Source organism: Mus pahari, chromosome 3 (genome assembly GCF_900095145.1).
Source record: "Mus pahari chromosome 3, PAHARI_EIJ_v1.1, whole genome shotgun sequence".
Lineage (NCBI taxonomy): Eukaryota > Metazoa > Chordata > Mammalia > Rodentia > Muridae > Mus > Mus pahari.
In genome coordinates this window covers 140,217,987-140,240,202 of record NC_034592.1, presented here as the reverse complement: position 1 = coordinate 140,240,202, position 22,216 = coordinate 140,217,987, and the positions used below count along the sequence as shown (strand labels likewise).

Here is a 22,216-nt window from a genome sequence, read left to right as displayed (position 1 = left end):
GCCGGTTACAGCACTGTTGCCTTGGAGATTAAAAGTCATTTAACTTTCTGGTCTAGGGCTATCTCCTTGAGAGGCTGGAACACAGTATTAAGAGTTGTGGCTTTAGGTTCTTGCTAATTTAAACTGTGCCCAGTTGAGGAAGTTCTTAAGTTCTTGGGGGGCTGTCTTCTCAATAATAAGCAAATGCATGATACCCCATGCAAGGCTGGCAGTCGATACAGCATCTAACAAATACTGGAACACAGCAATACTCGATAAACCCGAGTCACAATGCTCTGTCAGCCCAGGCTGACACCTCAGGCCGTCAGCCTGCTAATCAGCTACAACACTGTCATCCCCAAAGCTTGCCAGCCCGCGGGCACATTTACTGCAACATGATTTATTACTAATCAATACATTTAAGGAAGTGTTAAGTATGCTTTTAGTGATTATCAAAATCATATGCTTAATGTATTTTACGGTACCATGCAGCAAATGAGGAACAAATTAATAATCATTTTCTTCTTACTTTGGAATCAGGGATAAAAAGTGCTACGAAGAAGTGTAAAGAATGTAGAAGACATGGAGGAAACACGGCTAGACACATCCCCAGCCATCACTGTCCTGCATATTATCTTACACAGTCTCTTATGTTGTGAAGTACTGCTATCTCCATCTTTAAGATATGGAAACTGAGGTTCTGGGGAAGCAAATAAGATAATGTGCAAAACAGAGGAGTCAGCTAAACAGAGGAGTCAGGGCCAGTCAGCCCAGTCTCCTGAAACCAGTGGCCAAGGTCTCTCCTGGGCCACTCTGGAATTTAAAGGGACTCTTCACAGAGAAAGAGTCAACTGCAGGAAATCACCCTTTACCAGGCCCAGGAGTCTCTGGTGTTCACCTGCACAGAGCTGTAACTGAGAGCAAGGCGTCACCTCAGGTGTGCCTGATGCAGGAGAGTAACCTCTTTTGGGGACCCATCGTTTGGCTACCAAGAAAGACTGTTCAATGCCCTCCCAGCCTCCTTCCTATGCTAATTACAGCTCACCAGCATCTGGACACCCACAGGCAAAATCAATCTGGCACCAGAAGCCAGCCAAAGACATTTTCCCACTATAAAAAAACAAACAAGCAAGGCTGCAACATGATTAAACACACTGAGCATTACCCCAGTAACCTGCAGGCTGCTGCACATACACATTACATTCGATTTTATAAGCGTCCAGGAGGAAGGACACTAACAAACACCTCACTCCCAACCATGTTCTTTATGAGCACAGAAATGTCGTATCTTTTATCAGGTACCAATATATCCAACACAGTCAAGTATATACACAGTAGAAGACACCAGCAGAAAGACACCTTCCCAAGTCTTGTGCGCTAAGTGAATAAACCTGGATTTTGGTCCTCAGGTCCTTCCCTGGCCACCTTGCAGTTCCAATCACTCCCACACAAATGAAAGAAACACTTCGCCATCCCAGCTCCCCTCCAAGCTACATCACCCTGAAGCTGCGACTCACCTGAACTCTTTGCTTGCCTTCTAAACAGTGGAGATTCACAGTATCACAGTATCACTGACAGGCCCACTCCAGCCAACAGACCCCATCCCAATGTGTTCAGGGACAGACCCTGTTTCAAAGGGACAGGTGGAGGGAGAGCTATAGAGGACAATAAACTTGGACCCAATGCCCTCTTCTGGCCTCCATTCATGTGCACAGGCACAGGACCCACCCACAAACATGAATCTATTACTCATACAGACACAGACATAATTAATGGAAACCTTTTAAGAAATACCTATGCTCCAAGGCTCAAGACTTCTGGAGACGGCCAGGTCCAAGCATTTTGTCAAAGCTCTTCAAGTGTCACCAACCAACTAGGATTGAAAGCTGTAAGTTGATGCCATTTTAAAAGAGGTGTCAATAGAGGGACAGAGCAAGGTTACAAGAGCACTCATTCCTAGGAGCAAAGTCTGGAGGCCAAGCAGCACTGAGCACCAGCTCTGGAAAGCCCCAGGCAGGGAAGACGTGGTGGGCCCATACATCTTGGGTCTGAGGCAGACAAAGTGAGACAGGCCAAAAGGGTCACCACTGAGAGATGGAGACTAGTTATGCAGGGCTACAGGGGAAGAGGCAAAGTAGGAAATGAGTTTAAATCAAGCTCTCTATAGGCGAGGGGCTTTAGTTTATGATTAAAACCAAGGTCTTCACAGTCTGAGTTCACATGTGCATCAGTTCTGTTGAATCAAAACCCCTAGCCCTAACCAAGAAGCCGTGACTGGTACCTGCTGGGGAAGGAAGAACTCGTTTTCTCATGGAGTGGCACTGGGCATATCAACCACACTCTAGGGCAGGGCCTATGCCTAGGAGTAGTTGGCCAACACAAACCAGATTCCATGGTGTGTGTGTCTGTCTGTGTGTGATGTTTGTCTTACTGATTTTCTTTACTTTTTTTTTTTTTTTTGTCTGTTTCAATTTTTGTTAGTTTGTTTACTTAGAAAGACACTCAGAGAACTAGAGATAAACATGAAGCTGGGAGGACAAGGAGATGGGGAGGAGCTAGGAGAAGCTGGGGAAGGGAAGGAAAACAATCAATTATATCATCTGAAAACAAAACAAACAAAATAAAAACCAAGGCCAAACAAAACCCATTTTGTTTTGCTTTTGAAGACACAGGAAATTCTGGTTCTTTTTTTTTTTTTTTTAAAGATTTATTTTATTTATATGAGTACACTGTAGCTGTCGTCAGACACACCAGAAAAGGGCATCAGATCTCATTAAGGATGGTTGTGAGCCACCATGTGGTTGCCAGGATTTGAACTCATGACCTCTGGAAGAGTAGTCTGTGCTCTTAACTGCTGAGCTATCTCTCCAGTTCCCTGGGTCCAGTTTCTAACAGGCCATCTGCACCACCCCTAAACCCATGGTTGGTTCCTTGCTTGTATTCTCACTGGTCAAGTGCGGCAACAAGACAACATGGTAAGGATTAGGCCAAAAGTGATGAGGACTAAGGATAAACCAGCCTTCAAATGGTGAGGCCAGGAACCACATCCCAGCAGAGATTATGTGTTGAATTTTAATAAACCGTAGTTCGCAGTTAATAACTCCTAGTTTCTGTTGTTTCTTTGTTTTGGGGCTACTTATAATACTGCAGAGGCAACTTAAAAACAGTCTGGCTGTTCTTCAGCTGCTGGTGGTGTTTGTTTGATTTCTATAAAAGATATTACATACTAAACCATTCCTATAAAATTTAATACCAAAAGAAATTCTATTTCCAGAATGAGAATTCTCCTAATGCCACAAAAGAGCTAACCTGCTACTGGACACACTGAAAAGTGCAAAGGAACACAGGAAAGGGACTCAACACGGAATTTTCCATAAATTAGCTTAAAAGTTCAAGATAACGGAAATTAATGCTATACCTTTGATCTGTGAAAATTTAGGAGGTCCTTTTGGTACAAAATAATAAAGTTATTAACATAACAGCAACAAGAGCTAACTCAAATGAACATTTCTCCATGCCAGGAAGGTCTTGTGCCTGTCCCTGGTGAACTCAGGCCCCTCACAGCTCTGGCTTCTGTGTAATGTTCTAATTTCCCTCTACAGGCTGGGGTCAGAAGAGCCTCAGACACACTCCAGGGCTTGAAGAGGTGGTGTGGGCAGACAGTAAGGAACATACAGGCTCTAGAAGATGCTGATGGTGACCAGTTTCAAGGATCACTGTCTGTCTGAGTCTTTAAGTCTGTACCTTCTGTCTTTTCTATATGTGGTCCCCCCCTCCCGCGACATTACTACTCAGCATCTACCGACATATGACACAGGCAGCTACAGGACCTCAAACATCCTTCCACCTTGGCATAGAAATGCAAGCTCTGTCTGTTTTCTCCATGAGCTGTTTGCACGCTCCTCTCCCATCTTTACCTTGTAACATAAATGCGGGTTTCTGTCTTGCTGGCTGGACTGTGGGTTTGTTCACCTTTCATCTAGAACAGCAGCCTGGCACAAAGAAGAACCAATGCTTACCTCGAGAAGGAGCATCTTTCTTTAGAAATCAGTCCCCGGGGCCCAGCCCTAGTGAAGGCAGTCAAGAATGGGAGCCCAAAGTCAGAACAAAGCTGGCATGTCACCCAGGCAGGGATGAACCTCACTCCTGAGGTCCAGGCTTACAGGCCATTATGTTAACAGTGACTATCCTGTGCTGTTAATTCCTGTTAGGATCCAACCTTTCCACAGATTGGATCATAAATGGGTTCTATGTCCACAAAAGCAGGAGTCTGTACCACACACGTAAGCACAGAACCTATCTCTGAGGGAATCCAACATCAGTCACTGTACCCCGCTGCTGGGGACTGAATACAGGACATTCCCAATCATTACTCTGTGCAGCCTCAAGGGAGGACGTTACCAGTCTTGCTTGACTCAAGTGGTATTTCAAGTTCAAATAAAAGAAATAACTTGCCCAAGGCCACTCAGCAGCCTGCGTAGAGCTGGGGTCTGAACTGCTGGTCAGCCTGCCTGTAAAAGCAACCTTTCTCTTCAACCCTGTGCTGTTTCTCAACAACCAACAGAAGACCCCACAGCTGCCCTGCTGCTGGAAGATGGTTTGAACCTGACCTCAGCTCAAATTCTGCATCTGAAACTTAAAAGGTGCTTGGGAACCGGCAAACTCTAAGAGAAGAAAAAGATGGCCAAGAGAAGAGAGGAAAGTCTAACTGCTAAAGCCCGGGTAAAGGCCTGTGTCCTTTAGATGATAACTGCCCCCGCCACCCCAGGGAAGCAAGCCCTCCAGGATGGTGAGTGTGCCTCTCTGTCTTCCTAGGGGCAAACAAAGGAGTGTTGCCTATGTAAATCCTGAAGGACTTAAGCCAGTTAGCAAGTCAGATCACAACACTAAAAACTCAAGCACAGTGCCTTATTTCAGCATCTTACACTCTGCCATCCCTGGCAAGGGTGGGGTGGGGGTGGAGTGCTGAGACAACTGGAGGGAAGGAAAGGACATTGATCCAGAAAGTGTTTGGTCACAAGGCTTTCAACACAAAGCAGCAGCAAGGCATTTTCTCTGTATTCTGCATCAAGGGTCCATCAGTATACACCCAGTGTCATCATACCTCCTTCTCACTGTTCCCTTGCCAACAACTAACTGTTTAGGCTTGGGAAGAGAGGAGCTGAGTTTGCAAGCTCTGGCATGGGTTCTGTGGAAAAGTGGGCTCCTGGGGCTTCCTGTTGAATACTCTCTGGGAAGGTTTTTGTCTGATGTTCCACACAGGACTGACACACACACACACATATACAGCCCAGCTCCCAAGACTGGCGGGTTCAAGAAACCAAGTGGAGTCTTTGTCAGGCACATACTTTAACTGCTGAGATAGGAGAAGCAGAGGAATGTGAACGAGAAGCCATCCTCACAGTAGCACCACTAATGAAACTGGGGGCGTGTTCAATGTGTGTGTTTCTGAATGACCAACAAGTCCAAATCAAACCCAAACAAGGAATGAGTTGGAGGTGTGTCTCGCATGACTTGTGTCCTGTGTGTGACATTACAGCAGCTTTGGCTCTGAACATACCTATGAGCACTTTGTGTCTTCATACCAGAGAACTTGGCCTAGAATGCCTTGGTGCAGATTTGAGACTACTGTGTGCTCTGAGCCAGCGTTTTTACTGCACACACGACATATTTTCTGCTTGTATGAAAACATAATGGTTTAATTGTGGAAAACAAAGACTGTTAATATTTTCCTACTGTTATTCCTCAGCATCCACGTACTGATTTAGTGTATCTTTTGATTGTTTTGTGTTAGAATGTTTGATATTAAAAAACTACCATTTGGGGCTGGAGAGATGGCTCAGTGGTTAAGAGCACCGACTGTTCTTCCGAAGGTCCTGAGTTCAAATCCCAGCAACCACATGGTGGCTCACAACCATCTGTAATGAGATCTGACGCCCTCTTCTGGTGCATTCAAAGACAGCTACAGTGTACTTAGATATAATAATAAATAAATCTTAAAAAAAAACAAAAAACAAAAAACTACCATTTGAATTGCTGACTTGAGTTTCATAAAAAGTCATTAAGTGAATTTTGGTTTGGGATTAGGAGAGAATTCCCAAGATTTTCTGAAACTGTCCTAGACATTCTTTTGCCACTGTACACTGTGCAGTTTTATGAAATGGTATTTTCAGCACTGGTGATAATCAAACCTAAACTCTGAGAAGCATCTCTGAAAATGCTCTATATCAAATACTCAGACAAACGGTACATCCATCTTCATTAGTATACCAATCTGTTTTATCTATAATAAATGAAAAAAACTATATATACCAAAATTGTTTTAGAGCAACTTTATTATTATCAGTGAATGCTGACATTTATCAATCTATTTTTCTATGTGTGTGTGCATGGGCATGCAGCACATGGGGATGGTGTGTGTGTGTGTGTGTGTGTGTGTGTGTGTGTGTACATGGGCACACAGCACCCGTGAAGGGTGTCGGATTGTTTGAAGCCTGACTTTCCGTCAGCTGTTAGCTACCTGGTGACACAGACGATGGAAACCAGACCCTGGTCTCTCCAAGAGCAGCAAGCACTCCTAATGAAGTGCTGTCTCTCCAGCCCCAATGTTGACTTTCTATACTTAGAGGTTATGTACTATTATACCCAGGGTTACATACAAATTTCTTTTTTTTTTTTTTTTTTTTAGATTTATTTATTTATTATATGTAAGTACACTATAGTTGTCTTCAGACACTCCAGAAGAGGGCATCAGATTTTGTTACGGATGGTTGTGAGCCACCATGTGGTTGCTGGGATTTGAACTCTGGACCTTTGGGAGAGCAGTCAGGTGCTCTTACCCACTGAGCCATCTCACCAGCCCACACACAAATTTCTTGAGTGGAAACATTTAAGCACCTCTGCTCTAACACAACACTTATGAAGGAGCACTGCCTGGGGTTAGTGTTATGTGATGGCCCACCATGAAAGAACATTTATTAATATTAATAACATTAATTATTAATGCCATTATTAATAATATGGAATTAATAATTCCATATTATTAATAATTCCATATTAATATGGAAGTTAGCTCAGTCCTTCCGTAACTCAGAAAGGTGAGTAGAGCATTTGTTCTTACAGACTAAGGAACAAATCTGTATGGACTATTACTGAGCAACTTCTTGGGAGTAGAAACCCCATGCATGTTTAAGAAATACAGATTCAGTCATGCTCTGAAATCCTGGCCGGACCTTGGTGGCAGTCACCATACACCATGCGGGTGCTACATAAACTCATTTATTGGCGCCCCCAGCATGCACCGAACACCTATCAGGTACCAAGCGTACGGCAGGCACTAGAAATGCCCAGCTACACTTTTACCTAGTCACTGTCTTACTCTTCACAATCTGAGACTCAAGAGGATAACGTTAGACTTTGGAGGCTCGGACAAACAATTCAAGGAGACAAGGAGACATTCTGGCCCATGATAGCAGATTTTGGTCCACCTGGTGGGTTCCATCACTTCTGGACTATGCTGAGGAAGGCTGCTCACCTCAGAGCAGCAGGGAAGTAGCCAGGAGGAGAGAGACAGGAACCAAGTTTAGCCCCACAGAACATAGCTCCAGTGACTTCTCCAGTTGGGTCCCCATATCCTCACATTTCCAAAATAGCACCACCAGCTAGAGACTAGGCTTTCAAGCCTGCAGGGAACGGTTCACATTCAAAATGAAAAAGGGCTAAACAAGAATCACTTCCACCATCACGACTTGTAATGAAGTGAGTTTTCTGATTAAGAACTCATGTAACTAACCCAGCCAAATAAATGGGCAAGGCAGCCCCGGCTCACGAGAGAAATAATGAGAACTGTGGTCAGAGTGGAGGGAGTCTGAGCCTTCCTTTAGTGACTGACCCGCTGTACGACCTGGTGGTGACGTCATCAAGGCTCAGGTCGCTAAACCTTTAGAAGAGGAAATGACCCTGAGCTGGAGGGCTGTGGACGATGCACTCCGGGATGTCCTGGCCTTGTGCTCAGTCCTTGCCCTCTTCCCTCCACCTTCTTCTTCTCTAAGGCCCTGGCTGTTACTTTTAATGATGAAACCCTCTTGTCTGGAAGTCTTTGTAATTGCTAATGGAATTCTGTGATTAATACCTAACCAACTTTACCCCCTTGGCCATTTCCTCCTTTTCTAAAACTAAAAGTTTGCTAAGACTGGGAGTTCTGACTCATTACTGCCTTTGAGACAGAGAGGACTCAGGAACTGGGTTCAAGGAGCTAGATATTAGGACTGCAGAGAAGTTCACTGAGGTGACACAGGCAGCCAAGGCAACAGAGAGAGCTGGTGGAGACTTTTATGAGCATGACAAAGTGTGCATGGGGAATGTAGAGTTACGCATGGGATGCTGGCTTCTGTGGGCAGCAGAAAAAGAGTTCAAGCAGGGAAGGAACAGGCCTGCTGAATATGTGGGTGTATCTGTTGGTGATTAGCTGTGCTGACCAGGCCTTGGGAGACAGAAGAGGATCAAGGTCTGGGAGCCAGGGACAAATGGAGGTCAAAATCTTGAGGGGAGCACTCAGGTCAGTACTGCAAGGGACAGACACCTGTGCAAGTGAGCAGGGCGGCTGCAGGGAGGCAGAAGCAGGGACATCGAGCCGGAGCCTGGGAAGAGCAGACAGACTCTGCAGGACTGACAGGCCACTATCTTCCCTGTCACACAAGCCCTGCAGTAACCGAAGGTCTCTGCTCTATTTTAACCACAGTGTTAATTCCATCCTAGGCTTGCACAAAAGGACGGGATGCCATCATGTCTTACCAGCAGTCTCTAACAGTGCTTTCTTTTCCTCTGGGCTGACCAAAGTCCCCTTATGTCTGACTGCCCTTTCTGTTCTGACCCTTGCAGGATCTGAGGAGTGTCATGGGAGCCTGGCCTGTTCTTTGGTTGTGTTAGAAGTCCAGGAAGCCTGGGGCATCAACATGTCTCCTGACATGCAGAGTTGACTAGAATCACTTAAAACCCTTCACTGACAACAGAAAAGTCATCTTCAAAGCGCTGACCTGCTATCAACCACTGTCACTGTGGATAAGGTTTCAGAAATGCATGCGCATGCCCAGCAAGCATGCCACACACCTACACTGCTTGGGAGCTCACCCCCTCAAAGCTCTTAACAGCCTCCAGGGGAACCATGTTAAAACAGCGCAATTAACTAGAACGGCTACAAACTCAATAACTCACCTACCTAATGAGGCAATACAAGGAAAATTGGGCCTATTTTAATAAGAATTTAAAAGAGAGGCAGGAAGTAAAGGTCAGATGCCATTTCTGGATCCCAGTTCTTTTATCCTCCCTGCCTATGCTAAAGTAGTTAAAACCAAGGAGACAATACACACTGTGCAATCCTTTATAAACCCAAGGAAGCGGCCAGTCATATTACTGTACCCAAGGGCAAGTGGCTCTTTCTGACCCATCCCCCACACTAAGTGCCTCCCCAGATCTATTTCTGAAGGTTTTATTATGCAAACCTGAATGGATTTCAATTACAATAATTCTTTTCCTTCCCCACCCAGACTCACAAAAGAGGAACCAATTACCAGCAGTTTGAGGTTCTGAGGGCAGTTGTTTCCCCCTCCTCTCTGGAGTCTGGAGTCTAGAAGCTCTCCTTTCTTAACCCCTCCTATTGGCTGAGCGGCCATAGCTGGTTTATGATACCACGATATTCAGCATGACCTCTCCATCAAAGAGGGGCTCTCCTAGGGTTCAGGGAGATAGATGACTCATTTGGTGAAGTGCTTGCCAAACAGTCATGTCAAAAGTCAAGCATGTGGTGCCTGCCTATAGTCCCAGTGATGACGAGGCAGAGACAGGAGGATTCCTAGAACCAGCCACTCTTGCTGAACCCTTGGATCAGTGGAAGACTCTATCTTAAAAATGTGGGTGGAGAGCAATGGAGACATTGACTCTGGCCTCTACATGCACCTGCACACACAAACATGTATACATATAGCCTTTGTCAAGCTCACCCCAAGACTTCTAGAAAGGGCTGGGTTGTGTGGCCAAGGCACAGATATACAAAACCGCCAATAATATTGTTATGAGACAGAATTAACACTTTTCAAAGCTGACTATCTAATTGTAGGGTCTATGATAGGCATAAAAAACCATCCCTCAGTATCTGAGAGGGGATTAGGCCCAAAGCCTGGCACAGATATGTAGCTGCCGAAGTCCCTTAAGTAAAATGGTACAATATTTGCATATAATCTAGACATAACCTCCCATATTCTTTAAATCATCAAGCCACAGTATACAGCACTAAGGAGAGACAGACAGATCTCTATGAGTTCAAGGTCAGTCTGATCTCACAACAGATCCAAGTCATCCAAGGGTGCTTGTCTCAAGTCAATCAATCAACAAATCAATCAATCAATGAATCATCTCTAGATCACTGTAATAGCTGCAATGTAAAAGCTGTATGAGAAAGCTATATTGCTTGAGAAATAATGACTGACATATACACAAAAGAGTCTGCACATGCTCACTACTGACGACACTTGGTGTATCTAACGTTCTCAAGCCACAGTTGGTGGGACCACCCCCTGGATGTAGAGCAGCAGCAGTCTTACTACGTCTATTCTTCCATCTGGCCCTTATGCACAGCCAGAGTGGGCGATTCAAGTCCCACTATTTTATAGACCGGGCAGCTGAGGCTCAGAGAGAATTTAGGAATATGCCCAAGATCGCACATGATTAGCAGTGAGCTACCTGTGCCACCAGGCTAAACTGCCACTGCAGTTGCTTGGGGCAGGTCCTGAGGTGACAGGGCTGAGACTGTACCAGAATGGACTTAAGGCAACCAGGATGTAAGACAAATCTAAAACTTGCTAAGAAAGAAAAGGGGACGTTCTAGGCAGTTTCCAGACTGGGGAACGAACTCTCTTTCCATGATGATTAATTATGATAAGGAGCACCACCAGAAGCTTGTCCTGGGCAGGCCTTACCTACGATGAAGCTCTGTGCATATTGAGCCCCTGAGGGTACAGCTACTATCATCTCTAAGCCAGAGTGACAGAATCCAATGTGCCTAGCAAAGATCTTACTTCTACTTCAGAAGAACCTGAATGAAAGACCCTTATTAAAGGCATACATCACCGAGAACCATCAGTGTGAACTACAGTCAGCTATATGCCTTAGCAAGTTGGTGAGGCTCAAGCCTGTGCTGACCTGGATGAAGTCTTCCGGGGAAGGTGTTAATACTAGCAGCCACCAAACATTTACTGTGCTCTTACTTACACACCAAGCACCAGGCCAGGCAGTGGGACCTAGAGATGACAAGTACACCGATTCTTTAATGTCAAGGGTTGGGGGACCAAGTCCTAGAACCAAGATGCACTAATTAGAGGGCCTGTCTGAGAAAGAGACATCCAACTAAGGATGACTAGCTGGTAGTCAGGCCAATCGCTGAGCGCTAAGTACTGCCAACAGCAGAAGGGGCTGATGGAAGCCTGAGAGGAACCTAGTCACAAGCACTCCTGATGGTGAGAGGCCACTGTGCTCTGCTGTGGCACACAGACCTGGCACACTTGTATCACAAGGGCATGGACAGCAGTCAGAGCACAGGGCTTACACAGGGGACAAGGCGGTAAAGAAACCTGGCATGATGTGCTGTATCTAGTCTTCCTGCCATTTAAAGATTATGGGACAGTTTGCCAGGATGCGCAGCTGGAGGGTGGCAGAAGGCAGGGCGTTGCTTTGTCCTCCAGCCTTCCTTCTACTTCTGGGTGCTGCTGTGTGCGGGATGCACGGCTTATCCTCACTAGCCATTACAGCCCAACATGCCTTCTAGGAGCTGTCTTCCCAAGCCATTGCCCCCACTAATATAATGTTATCAGATTCCTAATGCGGGCACTCTAAAGGCAATGTTCTGTCACCAGCATGCCACCGGGCACATTTTTCAGCAGGAAAACAGCTGCTTGCTGAATCTGTCACTTCCTCTTCTCAGATCCCTGCACATGAACAAGAGCTGGCTCACGGCTGTTCCTTCACCCTCTCTCCGCACATGCTCAAAGCAGTGTCAAGGCTCTCAGCAGAAGCCAGCAGGTTGGACACAGCAGTGTGAAGAGTCGCTGGCCTATGAAGCAGTTTTGACAACTAAGGCTCGGACCTTAGGAGCTGAAGGCACAGACATCACAGCTCTGAGTTCACTAGTCTCATTCCCTCAGATTTCAGACCAAGGGTCTGGGTGGGGCTGGTTAGGGGCAGGAGGAGATGGCTCAGTTGGTAAAGTGCCTGCCTTGCCGGCGCGAGCACCCGAGTTTATCCCCAGAGCCCAAGTGAAAGCAGTGGTACTTGTACTGGGGCGACAGAGATAGGAGGACCCCTGGGGCCTGCTGGACACACTGGCTTAGCAAATCAGTGAGCCCCAGGCCAAAGGGTCTCTGTGTGTGTTAAGAAACAAAGTAGACTGCTGCCAAGGAGCAACATCCGAAGTTCTCTGATCTCCCCATGTAGGCACACACATCATATATGCACAAGAACTCACACACTGGCCCCTGTGGGAGCTGATTTTCTTTAAGAATAAGCAAAGATACCACCATCTTCTCCACTAGTGGTGAGGCCTAAACGAGACTGGGAGCAACATGGCTCCAACGGAACCTGGCAGCAGTGAACAGTGGCTGCCACAAGGCTGTCTAGATATCCAGGCCCTCATTTCTCCTCCCAGGGCCTCTTCCAGCTGAGTTCCACAGAGAAAGAAAAAGGCCGGCAGTGGGGTTAACTCGTTTACAGCTAGCTTGGTCAGTATCCAACGGGAATCTGATGAGGTCTCTAACCTGTTCTCGGTCTGAGTGCTGCCTCTAGAGAGTTCATATGATCACTCAAACGATCTTCAAGTTTCGGGAGACAGACAGGGGTGAGGGGCACAGCAGATATGGCAGGTGTCTAGGCCAACTCTAGCAATCACTGAGGAAAGTCACCCAAACCATGGGACATGGTGCCTCTTGACAGAGCCATGGAGTTTCCCTAGCAGCTCAGGTCTCTTTCCTCTTTCCCACGCACTGCTTCCTGTCTCTCTGCACGCTCCTGCACCTTAAAATAGCCATCCAACCATGTAAATTCTCGGGTGCAAGTGTCTGCTAGCCTCCAGCAGAGCTGTCAATGCCCATAAATCGCGGCCTTCCAGATTGCATTGCAGCTATTTACTGGGGGAGGGATGCTGCAGGCCACCAGACAATACCAGGAAGACACTGGCCTGGCGGTAACTACTCTGGTTACGGCCTCACAATTCACAGCAGCATTTTGCTAGGAGTATGCTCCATCAGGGAGGAGAGACATAAAAAGGGGAACCTGGGCTGTAAATAGTTTATTCTGGCAATTCCTGATGTTGGCTGAATCATACTTTAATACAGAAATACATGAAAGCACCACTCCGGAGGTGACATGTGGTGCCACCTCATTACTCTTTGCAAAAGGGTCTTCCATCAGAGAGACACCTCACTGCAAATTACAGGGAGGAACACAAAGCTTCTCAGGCACGCACACACATAGGCCAGAGGGAGTGGAACCTCCGGGATTCAAGCAAACACAGTGCCGGACCCACAAAGGCCACTGGGCACCCTTAGTTCTGGGCTGCTTTGCCACACTCGGAACAGGAGACAGACACAAGTGCTATCTCTCTCGGCATGACCCCGCTAACTCTCCCAGTGGTCCCTACAGTGAACCCTACCTTCATGCTCCTTCTCTGTGGTTCCCACCTTCTTGATCTTCCTAGGAGACTTCATGAAGAGTGGAAAGATGGTCCGTAAGCCAAGAATGTCAACAAACTTGTGGCAGTTGTCTGTGCCTTCGGGACCAATCATGGCATGGTCCAGCACTTTCAGGGCGCTGCTCCGGGAGACCTTCTTCTCCCTACAAACCAAAGGCATTCCATCAGAAACAATATCAATGTGTGTGTGTGTAACTTTTTTCTTAGTGTGTACTCATTCTACTAGGAAAAAAAAACCCCCAATAAAGACAGAAAAATTGAGACAGTGTTTACATTATGAAATGTCTAAGCAGAATACCATATACATTAATAGAATCTAGAATAGGAAGAATAAATTCTTACCCACCCAAGAATAAAATCTTTTTTTTTTTTTTTTTGGGTTTTTCAAGACAGGGTTTCTCTGTGTAGCCCTGACTGTCCTGGAACTCACTTTGTAGACCAGGCTGGCCTTGAACTCAGAAATCCACCTGCCTCTGCCTTCCGAGTGCTGGGATTAAAGGTGTGCGCCACCACGCCCGGCTCCAAGAATAAAATCTTAAGGTTGCGAATGGTAACGTCCAAATTCCCACAAGAGTTATGACAATTCTGTGGGAAGTGCATCGCAAGACTAGAGAAGCAGACCAGACAGAGGGTCGATGGCTTAGCAGCCCCTTCCCTCAACAGCTTTACTAGATACAAACCACATCATGTGGTTTGTCCTCTGAGAATGTACAGCTCTGTGGTATCAGTGTGCTCACGTGCAGGTAACCACCCCACACCCGACCACAGAGCGTTTCCACCACCCTGTGAGAAAACCATGCCCCCTCCCTGGCTCCTGAGCTTCTAGCAGCCACAGCTCTGTGTGGTGTCTGCAGACTCGCCTACTCCAGGCATTTTAAGTAAATGCTATTACACATGGTCTCTGTGACTTGGTGTCATGTTTTCAGGGCTCACCTGTGTTCTAGCTTGTCAGTGGTCCATTCCCCTTTTTAATGGTGATTAGTTCATTGTTTAGTTCAGTATACGTTGATTTGTATACAAGTGGATATATATTTTCTATTGTAAATAATGCTGCTTTAAATATTATTATATATGTGTATATATAACATTTTCAAGGGGACATGAACTGCCTTTTTCTTGAGTCCATCTGTTAGAAGGCTGCTGGCTACAAGGGTAACTATGCTGACTCACTAGACTGCTCTCCACAGTGGGACACGTCACTTCATATCAGTGACAAGGATCCGCTTACTCCACACCTTGAAAACCTTTGCCTTTGGGTTCTCGCTATCCCAGTAGATGGAACAATGCTGTCCAGTGTGTCTGCTGGGGAAGCACGCATGTATGTGTGGAGTCAGTTCCCCACGTCCATCATGTAGGTTCCAGAGAGCACACTCATGTTGTAAGACCTGGTGGGAAGCTCCTGTTCCCACTGAGACTCATCTTGGTGGTTCTGACTTACATCTATGATGACTAATAGAGCTAAGCATTTAGTGGGCTTGGACATTTGTATTTTGTCTTCGGGGAAGCATCCACTTAGAAGCTTTGCTCATATTTGTTTGTTTATTTTATTATTATTTTTGAGACAGAGTCTCACTGTGTCGCTCTGGTTGTCCTAGAACTCACTATGCAGACCAGGCCGGCCTGGAACTAGAGATCCTCCTGCCTTAAAGGTGTGCACCAAGCCCAGCCTGATTTGCTATTTTTAAACAGGGCAGCAAGTGCTCTTTATCACTGTGTTCTCAGCATCTGTTTCCTTATATTCTGAAGTCCCTCAACAGATATGATAAAATCATTTCTCCATTCTGCCAAATAGTTTCCTTACTTTCTTGATGTTTTGGTTGTGAACTTTAACCTTTAGCAGCTGAGCTCTCTCTCCAGCCCTCTCCTCACTTTCTTAACAGTATCATTTGAAAAATAAAACCTTAAGTTTTGATAGAGTTCAACGTATCTAACTTTGTCTTTTGCTGTCACACCTGGGGAACCATTACTGCATTCCATGTCATAAACGTTTACCCTGTATTTTCTTCTCAGACTTCTTACTGTTAGGCCTCTGATTTTTTTGAGTTAACTTTGAACGTGAGGTAAGGTCGAGCTTCATTCTTTCACAGAAGAACATAGGACTGTCCCAGTATCATTCACATGTGGGAGTTTAAAACTGATGTTCCTTTCTTTTTGAGACAGAGCCTCATGTAGTGCCGGTTGGCCTCAAACCCCTAATCTTGCTGCCCCCACTTCTCAAGGGCTGAGATGATAGGCACACACCTCCACAGTGAGTTGACTTAAAGTTTATGCTTCTTGCAGGGAACGATGTGACACATTCCTTTAATCCCAGCACTCAGGATGCAGATATCCTGAGTGAGCTGAGGCCAGTTTGGACTACATAGGCCTATGCCAGGTCAGCTGGAGCTACACCATGAGAGCCTGTCTCAATGAAATACAATTAATTTTCTATATTGATCATATAACTTCTTTATTAGCCCTAATAGCTGCACTAATAGAATCCTCAGGAAATAACTTCATGTTATTTCCTTCCTAGCTTGGATGTCTTTTATTTTCCAGCATTGCTCAACTGCCCTATCTGGAATTAGCAGTTCAATGCCTATGAAGACATTTTATCTTGCTGCTGACCATGGCTGAAAAGCATGCACTAGCTGACCATGAGGTATGGTGCTGTCTGTGGGCATTCTGCAGGTGTCTGCTACCAAGGGTTACAGAAGTTCCTTCTATTCCTCACTGAGGTATTTCTAACAATGAAGCTATGCTGGACTTCACAAGTCCTTTTTCTTCATTTTTGTATTCCTTTTGCCACTTCTTGGTGCCTTTCATTTTCCAACAGTGAACATGTATTTTGTAAAATTAGAAAAGTTAAATGACTCTTAAGGAAAAACCAAACCAAACCAAACCAATCCAAACCAAAGGTAACACAACCCTTGATGCTGAAGGTCTCGGCAATCCTGTTAGTGGCTACCACTTTGTAGATTTCAGTTTGTGACAAGATATTGGAGACAACTTACAAAGAAGGAGGTTCATCTTGCCTGTTTCTGAGGCTTTACTCTGTGCTCATCTGGCCCCACAGAGCACAGCTTGTCACAATGGGGCTGTGTGGCAATGGGGCTGTTCAGAAGCAGGTGGGAGGTGGTCCTCAAGTCCCTCTTCAAGGACATACCCCCTCACTGACCTCACTCTTTTCTATGACACCCTACTTCATTATGGTTCCACTATTTCCCAGCAGCACTGCAGGCTGGCAACCAAACCTTCAGTATATGGAGCTTTGGAGACTTTTAAGATCTAAAAGTAACAAGCATAATTTCCTAAAATCTTACACGATTTTCTTTAACACTCTAAGAGGTACACAGAAACAAATCAGTGACTTCCTAATTGGGTACAGACGGTGAATCAACCACCCGAGTGCACGGTGTTTACTGAGCACTTGTTCAGCACTGTAGTACACACAAAGACATGGATTCTGCTCCAAAAAGTGGAATCCATCTGGGGAAACCAAACGAACGTGAAGTGATCAGGAAAAGTGCCCCCGTGTTTGGTCCCCCACAATACCTGCTGGGCACCTTTCCTGTCAAAGAGGAAAGTCTCACTGTACCCTACAGCTTACACGCTGCAGAAAGCCAGGGGACAGGAAGGTGGTCAGGATGTGCAATGACTATTCCCGCCTCCATCCTCCTCAGCACTGATAACCACCCAGCTACTCAGAGTTGACCAACCACCGAGTCTGAAGACAGGAGGAAGCTGTCCTGGCTATTGGAAACCAGAGGTCTCTCATTTTTAAAGGATTTGAGGAAAGGATAGTAAAAACAGTTTTAAGGGGCAGAAGTAATGGGAATTATGTTCAAGATGTTAAGAGGAAGGAAAGAGCAGCTTCATCTGGGAGAAGCCAGTGAGGGGATCACAGGGGATCAGGACAGCATGTACAAATGTGCTCTCATCAGGCCCCCTGCCGTACTGCTAGGGAAGCCCAGCTCGATCCAGTTACTGAGAAGGTGGGCACCAAAAGGGGCACACTTAAAGGGCTTAGTCCAGAAGCAGAGAGAAAAAGGGGCTGGAGGGGCAGACCTTGTGGGCAGGGAGGACGGTTCAGAGACTATGGCAATAGAGTAAATGTGATACAAAAAGAGGTCTGACTGCAGCAGAGGGGCGGGGAGGTGTGAAAAGGACCTATTTAAGAGAAATATTAAAGTTTAAACATCAGGAGGAGGCAAACAAGGTTTGCTATTCACTGGGAAGAACTTTCTGTCTCAAGATGAAATTCTTGTAGGAGGCTATACAAATAACATTCTCATTCTTGCTGCAGTTGGACTTCTGAACCCAGCTTTACAAGCTGGGATTTATAGAGGTTATGGCTAGGGCAGATAATCATGTGGGCAGAAATTAGGAAACGCAGCTACAAATGCTCACTGGTTAGCCACCAGGAAAAGGCGTCCTGAATTGAATGATGACCGCTGACCAGGGCACCTTGAGCTTCTGTTGAGCATACACTGAAACCATTTCACAAATGACATAGGATTGCAGGAAACACTAAAGGCAAAGGAGCCTGGCTGAGCCAAGGCCCTCTTTTTCCCTGCCTAAGCAAATTTAAGAAACAAAAGACTTTAAAAGCAAGCCCTTCTCTGGGTAGACAGCACAGCAACGTAGGACACGTTTAAAGGGGGCAGTAATTGCGTATTGATCACCATTTAGGCAAGCTGCATGGAGGTGAACTTTGGAATATTCATTGGGCTCAAGTTCAGGCTTTTAGCAATCAATAGCTGTTTGGCCTGACTTTCTTTGGTTGACTTTATTTGAAATATTTATTCTGCTGGAGGACAAGTAGTTTATCTTAGTCTTGTCTGGGTTCATCGGGTTGTCGATCATGCCAGCACGAATGTGAACACCAGCCTCCACAGTTGGTGCCATGGCCAATGGCTGGGGTCGGCTGGTGCCTATCTGCTCATGTGTGCCTTGGATGCCGCAGCAGAATCTCCTGTTGTCGTTTTAATTAGCTTATTCTTTATCACACCCAAACACGTCTGTGATGAACATAGATTCTGAGTATGATTCTCCTTGCTCATTTTTTTTTCTTTCCTCAAATATTTATGAGACACCTAACAGGTGCCAGACATCTAGTCAAGAATGCAGAGACAAAGCTCAGCTCGGGGCTTCTGGGGAGTTGGTCCACACAGCACGGAAACAGGCAGATGAGGGCTGAGCTGCCTGAGAGGGCCGAGTCCTGCAGTAGAGGCGCAGGAGGGGAGCGCAGCCATGAGGCCTGGCCAGAAAGGAGAAGCTGAACTGCGTTTCCCAGACAGGCAAAGAGGGAGCATAAGGAAGCAGGAGCGCAGGCAGAGCAGGAGCAGCCAGGGAAAGAGTGGGTAGGCCACCACAGTGGAAGCCAGGGGACTGCATAGTGTGCCTTGGGAGTTGGGTTGCTCAGCAGACGGTGGTTGGGCAGGAGAAAGAAAAGGAAAGAACAGCAGAGGGAGTGGGCTGTGGAGGTCTGAGGAAGAACCTCAGACCTCATGTATGTGAGTGCGTAGTCATCAGGGAGTGACACTTTTGGAAAGGGCTTGTTGGAGGAAGTGTGTCTGTGGAGGTGGGCCAGGCCAGGCCCAGGCTCACTCTCTCCTGGCCTGCAGAGCAGGACGCTGCTGCTCTAAGACCCTGAGTATGGCCATGCTCCTGCCGCTATGGTAAAGGACTAAACCTCTACAATGGAATGCAAGCCCACAATTAATTTATTTTTAAATATGATGTCGTGGTCATGATGTCTCTTAGTGACTAAGAAACAGGGCAAAGGAGCAGACAGGGATGAAAATGGCCAAGAGTTCTGGCTAAACCCAAGGTGCCTCTGGGATGGGGCAGTAATCTTCAGCCAGGACTTGATGGGTCTAAAATTCAGGAATGAGGGGAAATTTGAGAGAATAATTAAGTCTGTATAGGCTATAACTGAATCTCCTGTGTAAGACTACCCTGAGGTAGTCTTTTTAAAGGTAGACAAAAACAGCAGAAGCCAGGAGGAAATGTATTTGAAGGACAGGCTAAAGGTGTAAATTGCTTTCCCCAGGACTCTGGCTAGCTAGGATTAATTAAAGAGGTAATTTAAAGAAATTCTTTAAAAGATACTGGTAACCATGAGCTGATCCAGGCAAGATCTCTCACTAATTCCATGCAAGATTACTCTGCTTGCTTTGAAATACACTTGTCAACATCTGTTTCCTTTAGTGCTCCCCAAACATAAGGCCATTTTACCCGACAGGACATTTGCATGAATTACACAGGCAGATCAAGACACCTTTATAATCGGCTTTCCACCATTACAACAAAATAACTGAAGCAAGAATGAACTTCTAGGCCGGGCATGGTGGCGCACACCTTTAATCCCAGCACCGGGGAGGCAGAGGCAGGTGGATTTCTGAGTTCCAGGACAGCCAAGTCTAGACAGAGAAACCCTGTCTTGAAAAACAAACAAACAAACACCCCCCAAAAACCAAAACAAAACAAAAAGAATGAACTTCTAGGAAAAAAGGTTATGACGTCAGAGGTTCCAACTCAAGCTTTGGGCTTCTGGCAGGGGCACCAGATGGCAACAGCTAAGAACACAGAGCAGAACAAAGCTGCCTAAGTCCATGAGGCAGTAGAAAGATGCTAGACAGTCATAACGACTTTCAAAGGCACACCTTAAAGACCTAAGGACGTGCCATTAGACTCTTATTTCTATGTAGCACCACCCTGAGGACCAACTCTATTACCTCTGGGGACAGTCATCCAGGTCGTCATCAATGACCACAGTGGTTTCAGGCTATGGACATAATGTCCTTAAACGTGTCCACAGTCGACTAACTCACATGAGCCCAAGAGTCAACACATAATTGCTAAAACACTTTTCCTCACACCAGAACCTGGCCATGGGGCTCTCTAGAGCCAGTAAGATGTGGGTATAACATGTACATCTTCAGAGGAGAAACTGAAAGGTGGACTGTATCGCTGAGGTTTCCCTTTTATCCTGTGAATGGCACCTTGTGATTTGTGTGTCCTAAGGCAGACAGCAGAACTTCCAGGAGCCAGCTACAGAGGTGCTGGGTGTGAAAAGCCTCTGTTTTGGAAGTCCCTGAGATTTGGGGTTACCACTGTATCAAACCTAATGAGGAAAGATGCTGTCTTGGGAGGATAGCATCGGCCCCCACAGGTCAGGTGGTGTGGGTGATACAGCAAAGGTGTTTGCTGTAAAATAATACTTTAAGAGTTGTGTTGTATTAGCAACAAATTGCAAGAAAATGGATGTAACAGTATAATATATGTGCTGGGCTTGGTCTGTGAGTTAAAATGGAGGAGTAAGAACAGGGTTTTTATGTCCCCTCCCTTCCTGAAGCCAGTGTGGAGCGATAGAAAAGAGAACATGGGTGAAGAGGATAAATAGTTCCTAGACACTGAGACAAGGCAGCGCATGCAGTGAGCATGTGTGCCAGGAGATTCTAAAACTCACTTCAGTGGGGAATCAGGTGGACCCCGGAAGCTCGCTGGGCAGCTGGTCTAGCCAACACCATGATTATCAGCAGAGGCTGAGAGACCCTGTCTCAAATATGAAGGCAGAGGAATGGGGAGATGGGTTCATGTCGAGGGGCGGGCTTTGCAAGTCTGACAATTCTGTTCAACACCTGTACTCAGGAGAAGGTGGAAGGAGAGAGCCGATTCCACAGAGTGCCCTCTGCCCTCCACTCGCCTTCATATCACACACAGGAATAATGCATTCAAGAACAAAAAAACCAAAGGTCAAGATTAACGGAGAAATGATGGTGCCTGACGTCAACCTCTGGCTCCTTCACGTATGTGCGTGCATCGGTGTTACACATGCTAACATCTACACCAACAAAAACACACACCACAACACATTCACGCATGAGTAAGGGGGAAGGAAAGACGCTCTGTTTCCAGAGTATTCTGTCATGGGGAATGGAGTGGTGGTAGACTGCTGGCCCAGCAAGCATGGAGTCTTGAGTTCAATCCACAGCACCACAAAGATGTAAAGGAGGAAAGTAAAACAAACAAAGAAACCCAGAGCACAATGGAAAACTCACAAAATAACTGCCACCATAAAGATCACCCAAAACACCACATGGCAGAACCGGAGAGAGGACATTAAAACAGCTATAAAATCATGATATCTGATGATGTAAAGGGAGACCCATCAGCGTGTCGGACTGAACAAGACTGAATGAGTAACTACGGGGAAATGCTGTGTCTGATAAAAGGAAGGAGATGACTGCAGACTGCACACGGCAGAAGACACCCAACAGAGCAGCTCAAATACTCAGAGTGCAGCAAGGGAAGAAAACAGGCATGGGACCACGACCAAGGCACTGGCGTGGGCAACTGTCATAGCAGAATGTACATGCAACTATGTTTTTAATACTTGATTTTATGATACTTTGTTATTATTATATGTGATTATAAAATATGATCATAATCATGCACATGTACATGGAATCATAGCCCCTGAAAGGCAGATGGGAGGGTGGAGGTAGCATTTACTTC

General features: G+C 46.0%; 1 protein-coding gene across 2 annotated transcripts in view; it reads right to left on the bottom strand.

Annotated features, from left to right (window-relative positions):
* The window catches only part of Ctnnbl1 (catenin beta like 1), a 159,273-nt gene that overhangs the window by 41,454 nt on the left and 95,603 nt on the right, over positions 1-22,216 (bottom strand). For both annotated transcript variants that reach the window (XM_021192122.1, XM_029536341.1), the window contains one exon: positions 13,676-13,857. In XM_021192122.1, coding sequence (XP_021047781.1) covers positions 13,676-13,857 — 182 coding nt within the window. The remainder of the gene's footprint in view (positions 1-13,675; positions 13,858-22,216) is intronic.